The following is a 20659-nucleotide window of genomic DNA, read 5'->3' as shown; positions in this document are numbered from 1 at the left end:
AATTTTGAGAATTTTGAAATGTCAGGTAAAATTAATTAATATTTTCTGAAAGAAATGCAAACCATTTCTTGAAGTAGCCAGTGGCATAGCAGTTAATCCTAAAAAGTTTCAGTTCTGCAATAAATTAAATTCTTCTTATTTGTACAACCCAAAAAGGTTAAAAATGTAACTTTGGCAGCTAATTATGCAAAAAGTATGCAACTATATATATTTTTCATTTCGTGAAAGTTAAACGATTGAAAATGTCTAAAAGCTGATCAGTGATTAATATAAATCTAAAATCATGACCTGGAACGGGACGTACGCCCTTAAAGCCTTTCTAACTACCTTAATTTGAGCGAATGTGGAACATGAATTTACTTTTGTCAGAGATTTTAAAAGCCAAACTAATGTAAAGCACTCTTACAACATTTGATGGGTAGGATTAGGTTAGGTATTTTTTTAAGAGAGACTTCGTAGAAATGCTTTTATCTAAAGAGTTGCTACACAGAATAGTATCATATACTCAGTGTGAAGTATTCTGTTTTTTTTTTTCTCTTGATAATAATTATCAGGCATATAAACTATTGGTATTTATACCGTGAGGATTAAGGTAAATATGCAATTGTGAATCATCATGGCTGGTGTGTACGTTCTGTCATTGCTTTTGGTAAGTTACTTTGTATGGTTTTATTTTACTAATGCTAAGTAAATCTGTAACAAATTATAATTAATGATCATTAACTGATGATTTACTGGTGGGAAGCTATAGGATGGCTGCTAAACATTGTTACTATAAATTTGAAACTTTGGTTTCAATTCTCACATAAACTAGGCGTTAGTGAATATGTCAATTATAAGCCTACTTTCACAAGTATTATTATCATTCTTTAAACTGACGAGAAGGAAAGTCTATCTTTGCTTAGCAATAACCAATAAGTATAAAATTCTTAAATGAGGTTTAAGCATAAGAAGTTAGCATCTCACACTCTGTTCATTGTTATTCACATTTCTCAAGAATTGCTACCAAAAACCTGCAAACGGAAATTTATATAAAGCAAAAAAAAAATTAGATAAATTTGGTCAGCTTATTTTGACGAGAAAGAAATAATTATTTGTAGATTATTTTGTAAAATAAACTACTACTAATGGGGGAGTGCAGCATCTAGACAACTGACTTCCTATCCTAGCAGTCCAGGTTTGATTCCTGGCAACGTCCAAAATCAGATCTTCGCATGTGTGGAATGTTGAAGTTACTTTTGGCTGGTGGATTTTCTCCAAGTTCCCTCGTTTCTCCCTCAAAACCATTCCATGATTGCTGCCCCGTTGTTGGGCATCTTATTCCTTGTCGTATTCTCATTCCAGCAGAAGTATTTTCCTCCAAGCTCTTGCACTATATGCCATTACATGGTTTATTACAAACGTTAATGTATATAAATACGGTAAGTAAATATTTATTGCGTATTATGGAACTGAATATGAAGTACACCAAAAATTTAATGATATTTTTCCTTCAGAATTATTTATTGGATGTTTTATAGATGTAGCCCACATACTACACTTATATAGTGTTATGTATAGACCACGCGGACATGGCGGCGGCTGATGCTCGACTGACTGAGTGACGCATCGGTCTATGTTGCCAACCTGAGTCACCAAATATCCTCATCCATACTATATACAACACTTCCCCCCATTTAATTTGTCACGTAATCATCTAACTTTCTTGGTGGCACTCGATGTCTCCTCGAGGACCTGTCCTGAGTACGGCCTAGTACAGAACTGGAAGGAAAACCCCTGAATGGAGGAGATCCTTGGGAGATCCCCGGGCTGTTTCCATATCCAGGCATCTCGGAAGCTGATTTTACGGGTGTCCCTGCTGCCGCTGTGGACTCATCTGCAGTCGTCCGACCCCGTTCGCCAGTTGGTTCTGCTGCTGTTATGGCCGCCGCTGCTGGCTGCTGCGTACCTTCACTGCTGGGGCGAACTCCGGATGCAAACTGGTGTGTCCGCTGCAAAAACGTCTGCTCCCTACAGGACACTGCCTCCCCAGGACACTGTCCCCTGTCTGGCTGGCTACTTCTTCGACGTAACTGATCGACGTGCCTCCTGTGTAAGCCTCCTTGCTCATCTTTGACCCCATATATCAGCAACCCTTCTACCCCAGAGATCCAGCCTGGTATCCACTTTGGGACTCTTCTATAATTCCGCAGCCACACTGCCTCACCTTCTCTGAAGTGTCGAACCCGCGTCGCTACCGTATTGTCCGCCTGACTTCTCTGAACTGTACCTGTTGCTGGATGGAGTTTTGTCAAAGCTGTCTGTAATGATCGCCCCATCAACAACTCCGCGGGAGTTTTCCAAGTGTTATTTTCCCCTTGTCTTGGCGTAGTGCGCCATGCCAACAGCGTCCGTGCTATTCGAGTTCGCCAGTCACCCAATACCAGTTTACGGAGTTTCACCTTGAAAGTTTGCACCGTCCTCTCCGCCAACCCATTACTCGAAGGATGATAGGGTGGTGCGAAAACCATGTCAATGCCATTATTTTTTAAAAACTGTGCCATCTCTTGGGATCGGAAGGCTGTCCCATTATCTGCCACCACAGTGTCTGGCAGTCCATGATAACTGAATATGTCTCGTAATTCTTGAATTACGGCTGTTGCAGTCATACTTCCCACTTGCCTGACCTCTGGCCACTTGGAATACGCATCGACTACAATGAGAAAATTAGCTCCTTGAAATGGTCCCGCAAAATCTATGTGCAATCGAGACCATGGTTTGTCAGCTGTGGGCCAGGCTACTGCTTTAACCTTAGGTGGATTATTTTGACACTGCTGACAACTTTTGCATTCCTTCACAACCTGTTCAATTGCAGCATCTAGTTTTGGCCACCAAAAGTAACTCCTTGCCAACGCTTTCATATGCACCACCCCATCATGGTTTGCATGAAGCATGCTCATCACCTCTGTCCGTAACTGTGGTGGGATTACTACCCTGGATCCCCACAACAAACACTCCTTGTGAACAGACAGTTCCAGCTTCCGTCGAACATAGGGCTGCATCTCCTCTGTCACTTGATCTGGCCATCCATTTTGTGTATATGTCAACACCTTGCACAGTAAATGATCCTTCCCAGTCTCTCTTGCTATTGTCTGTGGATCGACAAACACTTCCCCCGCTTCTTCCAGCATGAGAATTTCACTGGGACCTGGAACTGGGAATGCAGGTGACTGCAGAGGCAATCTGCTAAGGGCATCAGCATGCTGTATTTGGGTCCCTGGTCTGAATTCTAGTTCAAAATCATACATTCCTAACATCAAACTCCATCTCAACAATCGCGGTGAAATGGTATCTGGAACGGGCTGCTTGGGATGGAGAAGGCGCAAGAGTGGCTTATGGTCAGTCACAATCTTGAACTGTCTTCCGATCAAATATTGTTTAAATTTGGACACCCCAAAAATGACAGCCAAGGCCTCTTTGTCCACCTGCGCGTAGTTTCGTTCGCTCTTTTGTAGTGTCCTAGACCCAAATGCGATTGGAGCTTCCGTCCCATTACCCAGATCATGGGCCAGCACCGCCCCTACCCCATACTCAGATGCATCACATGTTAAAACTAAGGGTTTGTTTAGGTCATAGTGTATCAAGACTTGCTCCGATCGTAAAAGCTGCTTGGCCTCTTCAAACGCCCTTGCGTGTGCATCTGTCCAGCACCATGGAGTGTTGGCATCCAGCAGTCTGTGAAGAGGCTCTAATACATCTGCTTTGTGACAAAGAAATCTCTCATAAAAATTCAAGAGACCCAAAAATGCCTGGAGCTCTTTTTTGTTACTAGGTTCTGGCGCATCGTGAACTGCTTCAACCTTACTTGAAAGTGGATGGATACCCATCTTGTCAATTCTGTGTCCCAGGAAAACAACTGAATCCACCCCCCAAACACATTTTTCACTCTTTAACCTAAGCCCTGCACTTTGCAACCGTCCCAGGACTTCACGGACACGACTCCAGTGCTCATTGTCACCTCCTCCGGATATTAATATATCATCAAGTAATACTACTGTACCAGGTATGCCAGCAAGCAAGGTGTCCATCAACCGCTGGAATATCGCTGGACCACTACTTATGCCAAATGGTAATCTCTTAACCTTGAACAACCCCTTCATGGTATTTACCGTAAGCAATTTTGCTGTGCCCTCATCTACAGTTACCTGCAAATATGCTTCCTCCAGATCCAGTTTTGAGAACAGCTGTCCTCCCTCTAGTACTGCTAGTGCTTCACTGACAGTGGGCAATGGGTACACACTAGTGTCACACACGCTGTTTACAGTGCCCTTATAGTTCCCGCAAAGCCGAATGGACCCGTCTTTCTTCAAAATGGGTATGACTGGAGTCGCCCAACCCGAAAAGTCCACTGGTTCATACACTCCACGCTGCACTAACCTATCTATTTCCTGGCTCACCTTGTCTCTCAAAGCAAATGGTATTGGCCGGCTCTTTTTAAACACAGGGTCACATTCTGGTGGAACTGTTATTGTCACTTGTGGTCCTACATATTTTCCCAGCTTATCTGCCTTAAACACATCCGGAAACTCCCTAACAATCCCTGCTGCCAAGTCTTCCCTAACCTTGTTCACCCCCACTAACTTAATTCCCAGAGGTGCAAACCAATCTCGTCCCAGCAAATTCGGCCCTTGTCCTTCCACCACTACCAACTCTAGGAGTACCGCTGACTCACGCCCCTTCAGTTGTACAGCAACTTCCATAACCCCCATCACCTGTAGATATTCGCTGGACCAGGTGCGTAATAACATGTCCTTCCTTGTCAGTGGAGGTTCCTGAGGCCACAGGGCCTTGTAAGTTCTCCCGCTGATAATCGATCGACCTGCCCCCGTGTCAACTTCCATCATCGCTGATTTCCCATCCAGCAACACTTCCACACACCACGGTTTCCTGGGCTGTTGTTCCCGCATATTGTACAGCGTATATTGCGTGGCAGCACCTTCCGAACAATCCTCTTCAAAATGCTGTACTTCCTGTGCCACTTCTCGTTGCGCTAGGTCGTTTGTTTTCGAAACTCCCTCATGCTTTTTTTTTGTGATACAAGCCCGCTCAATGTGTCCCCTCTTTTTACAGAACCGGCATACAGTGTTCCAATGTCGGCACGTGTCTGCTGCGTGCTGCCCATTACAGCGCCAACATAGCTGGTTCTCGTTGTCTCTTCCCTTCCTTATCGCTTCCCTTTGTCTTCCCAGTGATATAGTGTTCGACTTAACCGAACCCGCCGGTTTTGAATATCTTGACACGCCATTGTTCACTTTGTGTACACTCTCTTCCACTATTGTACTGTCTCTCAAGTCCGCCATGTTCTGTCCAGTCGCCTCTGTTGCCATCGCAATATCCACTGCTTCTTTCAAGGTTAGTTTCTCTTTAACGAGGAGAGCCTGTTGCACTGATTTATCCCTTACGCCGCAAACGAGCCGGTTGCGAAGCATTCGGTCGAGGTCCGAGAAATTGCAGTGTGTACTCAGCCTTCGAAGCTCTGCTATGTACACGGCGATCGTCTCCCCATCTTTCTGATCGCGCTTCAAAAACTTAAAAGTTTCCACAATTTCACTAGGCTTCGGGTGAAAGTGATTATTTAATATGGTGAAGACGTCCATCAAGGAAACCGACGCGGTCGACTTTGGTGATACTAGCGACGTCACCAGCCCGTACAAATCGGCGCCGCACACGGTATAAAACACTGCCCGCTTGGCCTCATCCTCCGTGATAGTGTTCGCGATAAAATAAAACTGTAACCGTTCGCGATAAGAATTCCACGATTCTTTCTCGGGCGCGAACTCTCCGATGGCTCCGATTAAGGCCATATTGTACACGAAATTGTTATTTAACCTCGTCGCCAACTGTTATGTATAGACCACGCGGACATGGCGGCGGCTGATGCTCGACTGACTGAGTGACGCATCGGTCTATGTTGCCAACCTGAGTCACCAAATATCCTCATCCATACTATATACAACATATAGTTTAACACTAATAACAACATACATACATACAGCCTTCTCAAGATTTGAACCTAGAATGCCTCTGCTAGGAGCGTGCACTTATTTTTGAAACTTTCAGGACAACTCTCGTGTGCTCGGTTTTAGTCTTTCAGTCGGCACTCACACGCTGTTTGGGCAGCAATATTTCCTTTATTTTTAATATGCTTGCTCACTTTGCATCCATGTAGAACCGTAATGTGCAGGAATAAAAGAAGGTTACTAAAAAATTATTTTTTTTTTTTTTTTAAAATTGTGAAAACTAAAATTAGTCACATTAAAGACTGCATAATTTGATGGTCTCAGAACTGTTTAGTAAATTGAAGTATTTTTTATACATCTAACTTGAATGTTCCTGCGTCGCGCAGGTGCTGCAAGTGGCGACGGCACAGTTCACTGAAGTCAGCTCCGACCAACCGCCGCCCGTGACGGACGCCAGCGAGAGCAGCGTGAAGTGCACCTCGAGCGGCTACAAGTGCAGCGCCGACTGCAGCCAGCTGGTGGACTGCATCAGCACGGGCCAGCACTTCCAGCCGGTGCCGATGACCTGCAAGGCCCACGAGCTGTGCGACCCGTACCGCAAGGCGTGCTCTAACTCCCTGACCGCGTGCCCGCGGTTCCAGTGCGCGACCGAAGGGGTGTTCCCGGACCTCGTGGACTGCGCCGTGTTCCACGTGTGCGACTCCAACCGCAGAGACACGGCGTCTCTCTGCGACAGCGGCTACGCCTACAACGCCTCGGCGGGCCAGTGCAACATAGAGATCGCAGATAACCCCGGCGTGTGCGAGTCCACGCCGGTCCCCCAGTGCGCCAACTCCTCGCAGTACGGGGTCCTCGCGTCGAACCCTTCCATTTACTACATCTGCGACGACCAGCGACCCCGGTTATTCTCCTGCAAGGACAACATGCAGTTTAATGTGGAAACATACACCTGTCAAGATGCCTCCTTGGCGTGTGCCACACGCACTGGAAACTTCGCAGATCCCAACAACTGCAAGCGATATTATACTTGCGTTAAGAAAGGTGCATTTGCTGTGCATAACACGTGCCCATCTGGACAGTATTTCAGCACTTCCTACTTGACCTGTCAGCCCGGGAGTTGTAGTAGCTAGATGCATTAGTTAAAAAAAAAAAATTAATTAACAGCAGATGTGATGAATTATTTTTTATACATTCGAGCGTGTGGTTTAGGCAGAACATTTTGGACCCTTCAGTTGTTGGCTTTCCGTAACAAGATTAGTTTTTCACGGTGCGTCACCATCTAAAAGTTCTTCAACCTCACATTTACAGTTTATTTTTTGTAAGTGCAGAAATGAATAAATACATTTATAAACAGAAATTGCAAACTTCTTTCAATGAACATAATATTAACTATACAATACTACCATCACATTGTTTGTATAGCTTGTAGCTAGTGGATGAAATCCCAACCTATGGTATGACTCAGTACTGATAAATGTTTTGGGGTATTTCTATATACAAAGTTTCCATCGTTTATTGCATCGTTATGTTAATCTCCTTGGTCTGGCTCTGGTGTGTGGCTAGCATACTGTGCATTATAATGTATGGCATATAACATAACTTTTTTGACAGGAATTTTAGTATTGAGGCCACCTCACCTATAGAAATGTAAAAAAATATATATATTAATGTATAATTCAGTTTCTTAGGTCCTTGGTTTCGCCAGTATTCAAGAGAACCACAAAAACCACGGACGTTTAGGTCCACAATTTCCACACCTTCCAAAAATTACTACATTTTTACCGTCAATCTCAAAAACCCTTGTATCATAGAGAAAAACTGATTGAGGTAAAATTTTGTTCCAAATTTATTAGTATCTCTCGCTGTTCAAATTTTATTGGTGAATATTCGCACAGCTTGCTGTGCTACTGAGGTGTACTTTGCTCCAACTCCCAGAGGTTTGGATCCTTTTATTTATGCACTCTCAGGTTCGGGAGTAGCTGTGTGGAAACCTACATGTCCTGCGCCTAGACTGCATCACGCAAGCCACTTTTGACCGCTGTTGTTTACAACTGAATGTTAAATTTAAATTAAACAAATTTCTCTCAAACATAGCAATTACAAAAACCGGCAAACACTGATGGCTGTCGTATGTCTGTGTTTGGTGTATGTGTAACAGCAAGAAATACTTAACATACTATTGTTTATTTTCTGTTGTTGTGCAGGTAAACACTGTGTGTTCCTAATATGGCGATATTTTGCGGTCGCATCACTATCTTCACACTTCTGTGATTCTAGCATTATTACATAACGATGTCGCCACATAATCGCTTAAGAAAATGACAAGTCATTATAACAGCACGGCTTCACCATAGGGGAGAACATCTAATTGCTGAGACTGAGACCTAGACCTATGTTTTAAAGTAGTTTTGGGCCCACCTGCTAGAATGTAGCTTTTGTGATATATTACTAACATAGCTACATTGATTGTGTGAAGTAAGGCATCAGCTATTATCAGGCAGTGAAAAATTAATTCATTTTATTTTGTTGGCCACATGTTTTGTGGTGTGACATACCAGAAATACATCTCCTACTTATTTATATAGAACATGACTTTTAACTACAAAGCAGTATTAAGTGTTTTTTTTTTTTGCATAGTTTAAATTTATTCTACTTAGCAATTAGTTGGCAAATTAGTTAAATTATCATTATAAAATCAACTCTTTGGAATTGAATCTCCCACCGGAGTTTTTTTATTTGCTAGGAATAATGGGCTCACCCAACAGAGAGCATCACACGGTCTCAGTTTCCACTGTAATAGTCGCACTTCTATATCTCCCATTGTCCTATGGGATCCGCAAGTAGGTCTCAAACATTTAGACAGGTTAAAAGCGCTGCGGCACGCCATGACACAAGTGAGAACTTCGAACCAGGCCGTGTTGTCACTTCTGCGCAGGAAAGCGGCAGGGCTGGCACGCAGCAACACATCTGCTTGCTCCGGCGGGCGAACGTGAAGTTGAGTGGGACGGGTGGGATGATGATGCGCTCATTGGCTGCAGCTCAGCATTCTTATTTGTAACTGTTGGGATGTATTAAAGAAACCATACGCCAAAAGGTACTACGTATGCATAATAGCATTTACGTAATTAAATCCTCTTACATTCCAGTAAATTAAAATATATCAGTGTCAGAAGTGCTTGGTTTCTTTGACAACTCACTGATCTTAACATATTTCTAAAAAAAAGACAATGTTGATTTTTTATCAATGTCTACTAAACACAGGGTATAAGGATAGAGGATCTACGGTTAATAGGGTATTGTATATGGTATTATTTATATTTTTTAATGGTTTTTATTTTAAGTAATGTGCTATTATAATATAGGGAGTTATGAATTTTGTTGTCCTTCAATCCTTATTTTTTCCACCCCTACCTATAATGGTTGGCGTATAAAGAATGATTTTGAACGAAAGTTGTAGATAGTATTTTAAGGTTTTACATAAATAAGAATGGATTTAATAGTATAGCTATATTGTACAGATTTTATGATTTTTTTATGTAATTCTACCCCTGTTTTTTCAACCCCTTGCAGCAAAGATTCGTCTCATCAAAAATTGTTTCAGACAAAAGTTTTCGATTAAAAAAATGTTAAGATTTACAAATATTTTGAAAGCATTAAATTGTGTCCCTACTAAGGGAGTTATCAATTTTTTTTGTCCTCCAACCTTTTTTTTTTTTTTTTTTACCCCTTGCAGTTATGGTTGGTTGTATCTAAAATGTATTTCGACAATTTTTTTTTGTAATACTCCTACAAGTTATAATACGTTAAAAATTGCTATAACTCCCATAGTATGACAAACATCGCATCTAATTGATGTTTTTCGAAAAATCATTCCCCATTTCTATTCCTTTAGTGGAATTACGTCCATTAACGAACTCGACCAAGTTTTTCCATTACTATATTTTATGTATCAGTTTGGAGGCGATTTGTGCAAAATTTTACACGCACACGCACATGCACAGACACACACACACACACACAAAACTTATGAGTTAATGATTTTGGGGTTTATGGACCAGTAATGAAAAACTTAACAATTTTTCCCGAAAGTTGTACCATGGTAATGGCTACAATAGGTAGTCTTATTTTGAAATATACCTAAAAGAAAATAAATGTGATGGGCCACACGTGAGTAGCTGTGAGCACAACTGAAAATGCTCCCGTGCTAAGGTATTGTGGTGTGCGATCACTATCCTCCATCACAAATTCCTAACTCAGTGAGTGACATAGTGTGGTCTGAGAATTTAGGCTTCGTTAAATGTTTAAATAACTTCCATGTATTTTATTTTATAGTATGGGCATAATATTTGTCCACCAATGCAGTAACCACCACTTAGTTAAGCAAACACACAAGATACTGAAATCGTTCAGGGTCTACATCCCTTGTGGAGCTCGATGTAACACACTATTTCTCCACCCCCCATCTTTTTTTTTCCCCCTTCAAAACTTTGCATATGCCGTATGATATCTGCATGAACCAGTGTTTAGACATAATGCCTTGAGCCTTCCCGAGGAGGCCACTAGAGCAGGTGCAAAACATTCGTTAAATATAAAGGCTCTAATGATAATTCATTACCACCATCATTAACTTTCAGCCTGCGACCGGTAAAGTAAAATGCCTCTCTTCCTACACCATTCCTCCTCCTTCACTATTTTTTCAGTCTTCTCCTCTCTCCTGCACTCCTTTTACCACCTGCTCTTCCCACCTCTTCCAAGGTCCTCACGTCCCAAGGGTAGTGTGTAGTTTCAGCTGACTCTGAAATGACTCGCAACCATATTTAAAGTAATTAAATGTGCCTTGTAGTACCTGAGGACGCTTGAAGCCGCAATAATTAATTTAATAGATTATTGTTAGGGCCATGCATACGTAGCGAAAAGATTCCGAGACTAGTTATAAGTTAAAACACTGTAGCATAGTCTGTGTTTCGTGATTGGATGAACTTCTTTCAGGTACATGTCGATTGTTACAACACCAATCACAGTAATTAATTGCGGAAGCAAACGCGTCCTGAGTGGTCCGGTCAGACAAGGCAACGACTTCTCTCGCAGACGGCCGCCAATCACAAGGAAGAAACCACTGGTGCGGGTATACCTTGTTGCAGTATAATAGGCGTTCAGATTTATTCACGAAAAATGCCTGCCCCTAATTATTGTTTATGTAATTAAGGGTTTGCAATGTGTTATTTCACATAACATAATTTTCGGCACGTTTCTAACCACAAACACTCATCTCTTGGCGCGAGAAGCACCGGCTTAGCGCTTTAACAGCTGATTTCAGCTCAGTCTCCCGCGAACACAAAACATACATAGGATACAACCAGCATCTCAAGGACTTTAGCCAAGTTCACCACTGATAACTTAGTTTGCATAAATGTGTTGTAAAACATATCATATAACCTTGGAGCATACTTTATGAGGTAGATTGTTTTACTAATTACCTTTTACCTTTTATACTCCGTGCACTGAAACTTTGTTACCAGCACGACCAGACTTTATAAAGCTTGTAGGTGGATTGAATCCCACTTGAAACATTTTCCGTATTACAGAGCCTTCTAGCCGTTGTAATACTTGTAACACAGAGACGTGTCAATAAACGGGTTGTTCCGAAACCACGTGTTTTTGCTTAACCACGTGGGAGAGCAGTTCACAGAGCGAGGACTGTGGGACACCAGGAGAGACCTTGTTTTAAAAATAACTAAGCACGCCCGATGCTAAGAATGGGCCAGATCTTTGTGAAGGCGGTACGAGGGGGCTTCGAGTCTCTTTTCCTCACAAGGGCAGCATCAGAGGCGCTCATCCACCCAGAACCTTCGACGCACTGGACGTCGACTACCCCTGCCTACTTCACTACAAAACTATATTCACCCCACATGGCGAGGATCCGACCTCCGTATCGCAGTCGGGCGAACATTGACTTTCGATGCGCGGAGTTCTGGGTTCCAATCCTTGGTAAGGCAAGGGTGTAAATGCGTAACTGTCAAAGTTGGCCACAAAACACGTCAAAGACAATGATATTGTCAAAATGTCAATCATTGTTCTTTTTAAAAAAAAGTGGTGCAGTGCTAAGAGTCTGGACTTGTGTTCAAAAGAATTTGGGTTCAAATCCCAGTCAGGCTGTCCTGATTTTGTTTTTCCGTGGATTCCTAAATTACTCGCAGGCTATGGCTATGGGCCATTGACATTTACTTCTCCAATTACCTTGAATTGTGTTGTTAGGTTTTACCATCGTAATGGCCTCGTCAACGAGATGGAAAAACCAAAAAATTTTTCTTTGAATATTCACTTGAGAGTTGTAAATGGATCCAATCCTGTTGAGAGTGAGAAAGAAAGTTGAAAGAAAAATTCCCCGATGTGAAACATTCTGTTTTCCATGATAAAACTTTTATCAGATAGATAAACCAGTTATATTTATGATTGTGAAACCCAGGTTTCATTTCACTGACTAGTTGTCTCTACCAACATGGCAACAGCTCCTGTTTTATCACTGTTTTTGGTAAGTTTTCCTATTCAAAAAAAATTGTATTTGTCAACTGATGATTAGCAAGTAAATTGATAAATGCTGCTTTTAGTCTCTTTAATTTTCTAAGTTTTGTTTGGGTGCTAACTAATGCATTAAAACAAGATATAATTTATTAGTTTAACCACATAGGTCTCGTTGGTACCATTATGAAGTTATTTAAATTAATTTACTTTATTCCATGTGTTCCACCTGGAGTCTTAATATCCAGGACTGAAAACACATCAATAATTAAATAATATGCACATATGCAGTTTCATTAGTGTTAACAAACATTAAAATTACAAAAGACACATTTTCCTTCCTAAAATATAATACAAAAAAATTATTTTAAAAATTTATTGTGCAGGGTTATATGATAAAGGTAGGAAATTTTATTTATTTATTTATTTAATTTTTTTTTTTTTTGTTACATGCGCACCAACAGTCCAGGGACTTTAGTGGTGGGCACGACGTATACAAAATATACACAAATACATAAAGAAACAAGAAACAAAGGACAAGACATCCATACACACAGACAACACAAGGACAAATACAAATATAATACTTAAAATAATAATTAGTACAAAGTGGTAAGATAGTAAGCAGCAAGACATAAAATTTAATAGAGTACAATAATGTAAACGTGAAAGAGAAAAAATACTGACTATAATTAGTATGAGGATATAAATTACATTAAATACTTTAACATAGCTCTGTACACAATTAATTTGACTTGGTGTTGTGTCTATTATAGTTTTTAACGAGTCTATAAATAAGATCATTCTTGTTATAAATAGTACATAAACTAGAAAAGAGGCGAGAATTGAATTGGGGGATTCTCAATCCGGTGTTCTCAAGAATATAGCTACATTTAATTTTATAGTTATAAATGTTATGTACAAAAAGATAGTCCAAATGGGCTCTACGGTCTGCTAGAGGAATAAGTTTGGGATGCGGAAAACCTCTATGAATTATTAGTTGAGACAATTTGTTTTGTAAATTTTCTAGTTTCTCAATATCAGTCGACCCAATGTCATTCCAGATAGTTGAACAGTATTCTAATTTAGATCGAATTAATGCCAAGTAAAGAGAAATAATTGAATCAGAATTGGTAGCATAATGAGTGATATATTTTATAATAGCAAATGTTCTTTTTGAAATGGAGTTTAAGTAGTCGATTTGTTTATGAAAAAATAATTTTGAATCTAGAAAGACACCAAGGTCTTTTATAATGAAAGTTTTTGAGATTGGGTTACTATTCAGAATGTAATTATAAACTATAGGGTTATATTTCCTAGTAAAGGATATTACCTTAGTTTTACTATCGTTAAGATTGACCAAGTTTAGAAGACACCAATTATTGATTTCATTAATGTCCCTTTGTAGAAGAGCGCAATCATTGACTGTCGATATTATTTTAGAGATTTTCAGATCGTCAGCAAAGAGTACACCAGTTGAGTAATTAAGGACCATGGTAATGTCATTTATAAATATATTGAAGAGGAGAGGTGAGAGAGTGGCACCTTGTGGTACTCCAGAACTAGCATGGTGTAAAGAGGATTTATGGTTATTGACAGATACAAAGAAATATCTATTATTGAGATAGCTAGAAAACCAGTTCAAGTAGTTAGTACAAAAACCAAAGTCTGATAGTTTTTTTAAAAGTAGCGAATGGTTTACTGTATCGAATGCTTTGGCTAGATCAAAATAACAGGCATCTGCCTGACCTCTGTTAGTAACTACATTATGGATTGGGTTAAGAAAAGTAATTAGGTTAGTAGTGGTGGACATTCCAGATCTGAAACCGTGCTGAGTGGCTGATAATTTATTTTGAAGTTGAAAATTTAAAACTTTGTGTATAATTTTTTCAAATATTTTTGCGAAGCCATTAAGTAAAGATATTGGTCTGAAGCTATAATTTTGTTACACATTTTTAATTTAAAATTATGTTATTTTGGGTGTGCATTTTACATTGCATAGGTCCTACATCTAAAGTGAAATTTTGTAAAAGCAACAAAATTTTACTATTCATCAACTGGCTGTTATCAAAACAATATTTAGACTTTATCGTAAAGGGTTAGTTTTACATTGCCAGGCCATGCCAAGAACATGGTCTAAACATATTTATAAATTGGGTGATGCCTAATTTTGGAATCGAACCCTCGACTCTTTATCACATGAGAGTGCTGCCTCAGCTATCGCAACCAGCAAGAACCCAAACATTCTGATAAAACTAAATGAATAAGTTAAGAGCTAAGATAAGCTAAGATAACCAACAAATTAAAACCAAAGGTTCTCAACAGAATTATTAAATTAAATTGAAGAATGAATTTATTTTGCATAGAATTTTGTACACAAACGTAACAGCAAAGTATTTCGGTTGAAATTTACTTAACAAATTATGATTACATAGGTATATATTTTTCTTTTTTATTTGTATAGGCTATACATGTTTATTATTATTTATTAGTTATTTTCTCTTTACTTGACAAAACTTATTTGCTGTGGCAACTCTATTCTTAAGTTGTTATTCATATCATAGAAATCTCAGACTTATAAAAATTATGAGGAAAATAGTTCACAATTGTTTACCATTTTTCTAAGGTGTCTCCTTACATTTAAAGGAGGTGTTAAATATTTTCTACCCAGGGCCGGATTTAGAGGTCTGGAGGCCTCGGGGCAACAGAGGAGCGGAGGCCCGCTGGCCCCAAATTATTTTCCAAATAAAATTAACAATTTTTTTCAGTCGAGTTTTCCAATAAATAATTTATTGTGAAATCAAGTAGATTCTTTAGTATTTAAAAAACATACATAAATATAATCGGAGACAAGAATTATATGAAATTAAATTTTAGTGTTAATGAACGGAACCTTCCGAGCTTTGCACATGGAAGTCGAAAAGAATAGAGAAGCTGTTAGCTATGTATTGAAACCTGTCCAGTTATGTGTATGCACTCAAAAAATAAGAGACATGAACAGAAGTGAATTGAGGAAAATTATTTCAAAATTACATTAGCAAACGTTACTTTACCTATTAAATATTAGCATGTGATCATGATATTCCAGTTGCCTCAATGATTAAATAATTAACTCAAGCAGAACCAAACAAACGCATGATAAACGATAAATCATAACCTCTCCGTAACCGGTTTTTATGTTCATGTTCTCTGCATATATTTCATATATGTTATTATATGTTAAGGAAAAAAACAAGTTTTCGTAATTGCACAATCAAATACGACATTCGGTTTATATTGTAGATTACAAGATAACGATGAAAATACTCACGTTCGTAAAAATTCGAAAGGATTTACATTTGTTGCACAATATTCGTAAGTTCGTAGCTTCTCAGACGCACGAGAATGTATCAAATTCCGGGATTCCCTGCTACAAGCACGCCACTCAGCGGGCACTTGTCAACGCTACGACGGATCATACAGACAAAAAACGGGGGAAACCGGTACCTACCGGCGTATCTCGTATCGACACGCAAATACGGGGAATAGGCTGAATAGGCATTTCGATATTTTACTGATTGCCTGATTGGAGTAAACAAATATAAATAAATTATTTATGTTAATATTTAACAATAATATAATCATGTATTTACAAAGTAATGTAGGTAAAGGTAAAACAGCGAAAAAATATCAAAGGAAAAGATGTTTACTAGTGTTTACTTGTCAGAATTTGAAAGATTTTTTTTTTCCGAAGTCTTTATTGTGGGGGCCCTCCGTTTGTGGGGGTCCTCCGTTTGTGGAGGCCCCGGTGCTTTCGCCCCAGTTGCCCGCCCCTAAATCCAGCCCTGTTTCTACCTAACATGCAGAGTATTGTTTGGATTTCATTCATTACAACATGTTTATACTATACATTATATTTTTTATATGAAGTATAAGTGTGTAATGTCATCTGATTGGTCAATATTATATTGTTTTTATTATGGGTGTAAATTGAAAATAGCATTACAGTAGTATTAAGGGTTGAGAAATTCACCTCAGCATTACAACATATTCCTTAGTCACATATTTCCATGTGAAAGAATTTACAATTTAAGAGAAAACTTTGTTGTACTATACGAGACCCTCAGTACATAATAATTCCAACTTGTAACACTGATTGCTACCCAACGTGGCTACGAATGGTGTCGAAAAGCAACATCAATCAAGGTGGAATATTTCCTTGTTCAACTTTGCTGGTGTCTGTTTCTAGGTGCTGCAAGTCTGGACGGCACAGTGTGGCGGGTTCGATTCCAACATCGCGCTCGAGGAGCTGTCGTCGGAGAGAGACGCCAACAGCAGCAGTGAGTGCACGTTGAGTGGCAAGAAGTGCAGCGAGGACTGCACCCGGCTCATCACCTGCATCAGCACCGGACAGCACTTCCACTCGGAGTCGGCCGAGTGCGGCGACGGGGAGAAGTGCGACCCCTACGGCAAGCGGTGCTCGTCGTCGCTGCGCGCGTGCCCGCGGTTCAAGTGCGGGGGGCCAGGGGTGTTTCCGGACCTGGTCGACTGCACCAGGTTCCACTTCTGTGACACCGCGGGCCACAACTCGTCGGTCGCCTGCGACGAGGGCTACGCGTACAACGTCACGGCGCAAGAGTGCAACATCGAGGTCGCCGGCAACCCCGGGGTCTGCGAGACCACGCCGGTCCCCGCATGCGTTGGCCCCGCCACCTCCGGCGCCCTCGAGTCGAACCCTTCCCTTTACTACGTCTGCGACAGCTCGCAGCAGCCCGTGCTGCACTACTGCCAGGGAAGCCTCCAGTACAACGCGGCCACTCGAGCCTGCGAGGACGCTTCCTTGGCGTGCGCGATACGCATCAGCAAATTCCCGGATCCCAACAACTGCCAGCGGTATTACCAGTGCCTGAAGCAAGGTTCATTTGCCCTCCACCTCGCCTGCCCGTCTGGACAGTACTTCAATCTCAATATGCTTGCCTGTCAGCCTGGCACGTGTAAAGTATAGACGCAATATTTTACGAACAGAGGGATTAATTTTCACTAACCTAAATATCCATTTCGGAGCTCTAATCAGAGGGCCAAATCCCTGGAGTCTGGCTGAGGTTCCAGTTTTTTTTTATGCATGAGTTTTCCCTGATAGTGGGTACTATGAAATTACAAGTCATCTCCTAATAGAATTCATTAGTAACTTAACTTAATTTATGCAATATGCACAAACACATTTACAGTTATGGCCACTGTAATTTGTAGTCTTAAGATATCTTTCTTTGGGGACTTAAAATTTGTAAGTTTAGTAATGGGAAGGGGGGGCCTATGTCTGTGTCTATTCATGTTAGTTCTCGTACGGCCCAGTTTGTAACAGTTCTACAGTTTTATTAAATGTTTTGGAAAAGTTAAATAATCTAAACTTTCATTAAAGAACTTAATGTGTCTTGTGTAACATTACAGAAATATGAATTTTTTATAGGTCTGTTAAATGGTAAGGATATAAAAAAAAATATAGCAGTAGCAGACTAAACCACTGGAGGATGCAGACTGTTGTAGTAAGAGATTGCTGCGAGCTATAATACAAAGCTACAAACTTGGGATGTATCCTGCATGCTCCTACCATCCCTTCCATTATTTACCACTCAAATGATAGCAGTCACTTTCCTGAATTTTTGAAGGCATTCAACTAATGCAATCACAGTCATCCTCTGCCAAGTACATAATACAAAAGAAATAAGAGAATTTTATTTTTATTTTTTATCTTTTAAAGTATATATGTGACAGGAATAACTGACATCCAAGGTAAAATAAATAAGTTCTTTTCATTACCTAAGTGTTACATGCATTAGTGTGAACTTTTGAAAACAAAGTTCCTGTATATTTACTAACAAAGTTTCCTTTATTTATGTCTTCAAACCTTACAAATGCTCTGATGAAGAGGAATAGGCAGCGGGAACGCAGAAACTTTGCTCACGAGGGCTGTACCTTCGGAAACTCTCGCATCAAAGGGAGTAGCGCGTTTGGAGGAAAAAAGTCAAGAGTGAAAAGTCAAGAGTGAAAATTCAAGGAATGTAAATATTTCCATCCAAACAAGTAGGTGCTTGTATAAGATATAGTTTTAGATTTGAATTCACAAAATTAATATACATAAATCCTTACTTATGGATTAACAAAAAAGTTCATTATTAACTTTAAGTACCTTCTCAAAATTAATTTATTTGTAAATTATATACATATTTAAAAATGTTTTCGTGATTTTGATTTCTATTTGAAATGTATTGTTATTAATTCATCATTAATAAAAACAATATTAAAATTATACCTATTAAATTAATTACTTGCCAAGTTTTATAATTTTTCATTAAATGCAACATTCATTCTAAGTAAACAGAATTTTCAAATACTCTCTTTCTAATTTCAAATGTTAAAATGGCTGTAGCATTTTTACTGGACCTAATAAGTTGGGTAAAGCTGTGTTTCCAATTAAAAAAACATAAACAAGTGTATAGCAGGCTGTGTGCACGACTATAAATGTGATTTGTACAAAGTCTGTTCACAATTGAAATCTTACTGTTAATTTCAGCAAGTGATATGTTGCAATGTATTCAACATTTGTTGGCAGTGTTTTTGAGTAACTGTATTTACTACCAAATGATTATCCCGAGACATCTGACCCACAATTTGTGAGCACAGTTTTTCAACATATAAATAAATAAGGGTTATATAAGATTTTTTGTCAACCACAACACATTTTTTTTTATTTACAATTTTCGCTAATGACTTTGCTACCGCAAGGGGGGTTGAAGGGTTCGTCTAATCCTAGGGCGCCACCACATATATAACGGGCATGTGGACCCGGCTACTCTGTTCCCAGGGCCGTGATGTAGCCCGTGTGTGGCGAGGCCCGTTTCCCCCTGTTTCGCTCAAAACCTCCGGGAACGACGACAGGTGCATGAAGCTCCTTCCTCTCGCAGCGCTCGCGACTCACTGACCGTTCGTCCTCGCTCGGCAACTCTCGGGAGCGGAGCACTGACGTCACATTGGCGGGCGCGGGCCAACACACACACACACACGCACGCACGCACTTCGGCGGTTGGTCGTAGAGGGTGGTGGTGGAAGGAGGGGGCTCGCAGCATGTAAGGGGAGAGGTGGTGGCAAATCGTGCTCAGAAGGGCGCAGCCCAGGACGATGTCAACTTATAATAATTTTTAAAGCATGAATTACACTTGAGCATTGTAATATCTCAACAACTTCTTGCCCACAATATGATTGATAAATACAAACAGTTCTCTAGTCCCGCCAAAATAACTTCCTATGTACTCTGCTCTCATTGGTTGTTGCGCCATGCGTCTGTAGCAGAAGCAAAATATATTCATTTTCCTTCTATGCGCATGGCCTGTCTTGCTGTCTCCCATGAATACGACCGTCCTATGCCCAATTGGGCAATTGTGAACCAGTAGGTTCGAAAACATGGCGGCAAAATCTTGTACACACGACCTACTGTTACTGTCATTTTATTTTTTTCAATTGTGCACCCAGCTTAAGGAAATTGTTTCTTTGTTTGAAGTATTCCTTACATGCTGAGTTACAGCATGGATCTTCAATTAACAAGTTAATGAAAAGTAACTTCAATGTCATTATACTAAAATGTGATAATTCTGCAATGTTTTACTGTTTATTAGCTCATGTCATGACAAGAATTGTTATTTAGTCTAAATTAGCGATACATTATGGAACATGACATTCAAATACGTAATATCCGCCCACAGATGTTTATAATGAACCTTTTTTCGTACAAACTTGAGGTGGTGCAATCGGTGTAGAAGTTAGTAGTAGTTACAACTGCCAGGAGAATTATTTATCTATGTATTTGGTTGTAGTAACCTGACCAGTACTTCCTTTGGTAACAAGAACGCCAAGCTACTGTTCTGTTGCAAAAGTCACTGACGGTACATCCCACGTCAACAAAGCTATGGTCTGAAGATAAATCACAACAGCATAAGAGTCAAAGCTTTGCATTTGCACATTTACTTCATACAGTAAAATGTCAGTTCAGCAATTTAGTTATTTTTGGTATGTATCAACTTCTGATAAATGATTAAATTAGCAATAAAAATATATGACTATATTCAGTCATAAATACAAACATATAGTCACTTTGTAGCTATGTAATG

The 20659-nt window shown here is 39.9% G+C and overlaps 2 protein-coding genes across 7 annotated transcripts; both read left to right on the top strand.

Moving 5' to 3' along the window:
* The first annotated feature begins 548 nt into the window (after positions 1 to 548).
* Positions 549 to 8203, top strand: LOC134534172 (peritrophin-48-like). Of its 2 annotated transcripts, none has more exons than XM_063372311.1 (2): positions 549 to 649; positions 6386 to 8203. In XM_063372311.1, the coding sequence occupies exons 1-2, from the start codon at positions 617 to 619 to the stop codon at positions 7127 to 7129; spliced, it is 777 nt and encodes a 258-aa protein (XP_063228381.1). In that variant the 5' UTR covers positions 549 to 616; the 3' UTR covers positions 7130 to 8203. The 2 variants fall into 2 exon arrangements, with proteins under 2 accessions (XP_063228381.1, XP_063228379.1); XM_063372309.1 differs by lacking the exon at positions 549 to 649 and adding an exon at positions 1502 to 5391 and having other exon boundaries at positions 6386 to 7356.
* LOC134534173 (uncharacterized) lies at positions 7981 to 19231 on the top strand. 5 transcript variants are annotated; one of them, XM_063372313.1, is made up of 3 exons: positions 7987 to 8203; positions 10989 to 11118; positions 16747 to 19231. In XM_063372313.1, the coding sequence occupies exons 2-3, from the start codon at positions 10993 to 10995 to the stop codon at positions 17500 to 17502; spliced, it is 882 nt and encodes a 293-aa protein (XP_063228383.1). In that variant the 5' UTR covers positions 7987 to 8203; positions 10989 to 10992; the 3' UTR covers positions 17503 to 19231. The 5 variants fall into 5 exon arrangements, with proteins under 5 accessions (XP_063228385.1, XP_063228383.1, XP_063228382.1 ...); XM_063372312.1 differs by lacking the exon at positions 7987 to 8203 and adding an exon at positions 8693 to 9093; XM_063372315.1 differs by lacking the exon at positions 10989 to 11118 and having other exon boundaries at positions 7981 to 8203.
* The last annotated feature ends 1428 nt before the right edge of the window (positions 19232 to 20659 follow it).

Source organism: Bacillus rossius, chromosome 7, assembly GCF_032445375.1.
Source record: "Bacillus rossius redtenbacheri isolate Brsri chromosome 7, Brsri_v3, whole genome shotgun sequence".
NCBI classification, from domain to species: Eukaryota; Metazoa; Arthropoda; class Insecta; order Phasmatodea; family Bacillidae; genus Bacillus; species Bacillus rossius.
Note: the sequence above shows the minus strand (reverse complement) of the source record. Positions and strands in the feature narration are given on the sequence as shown.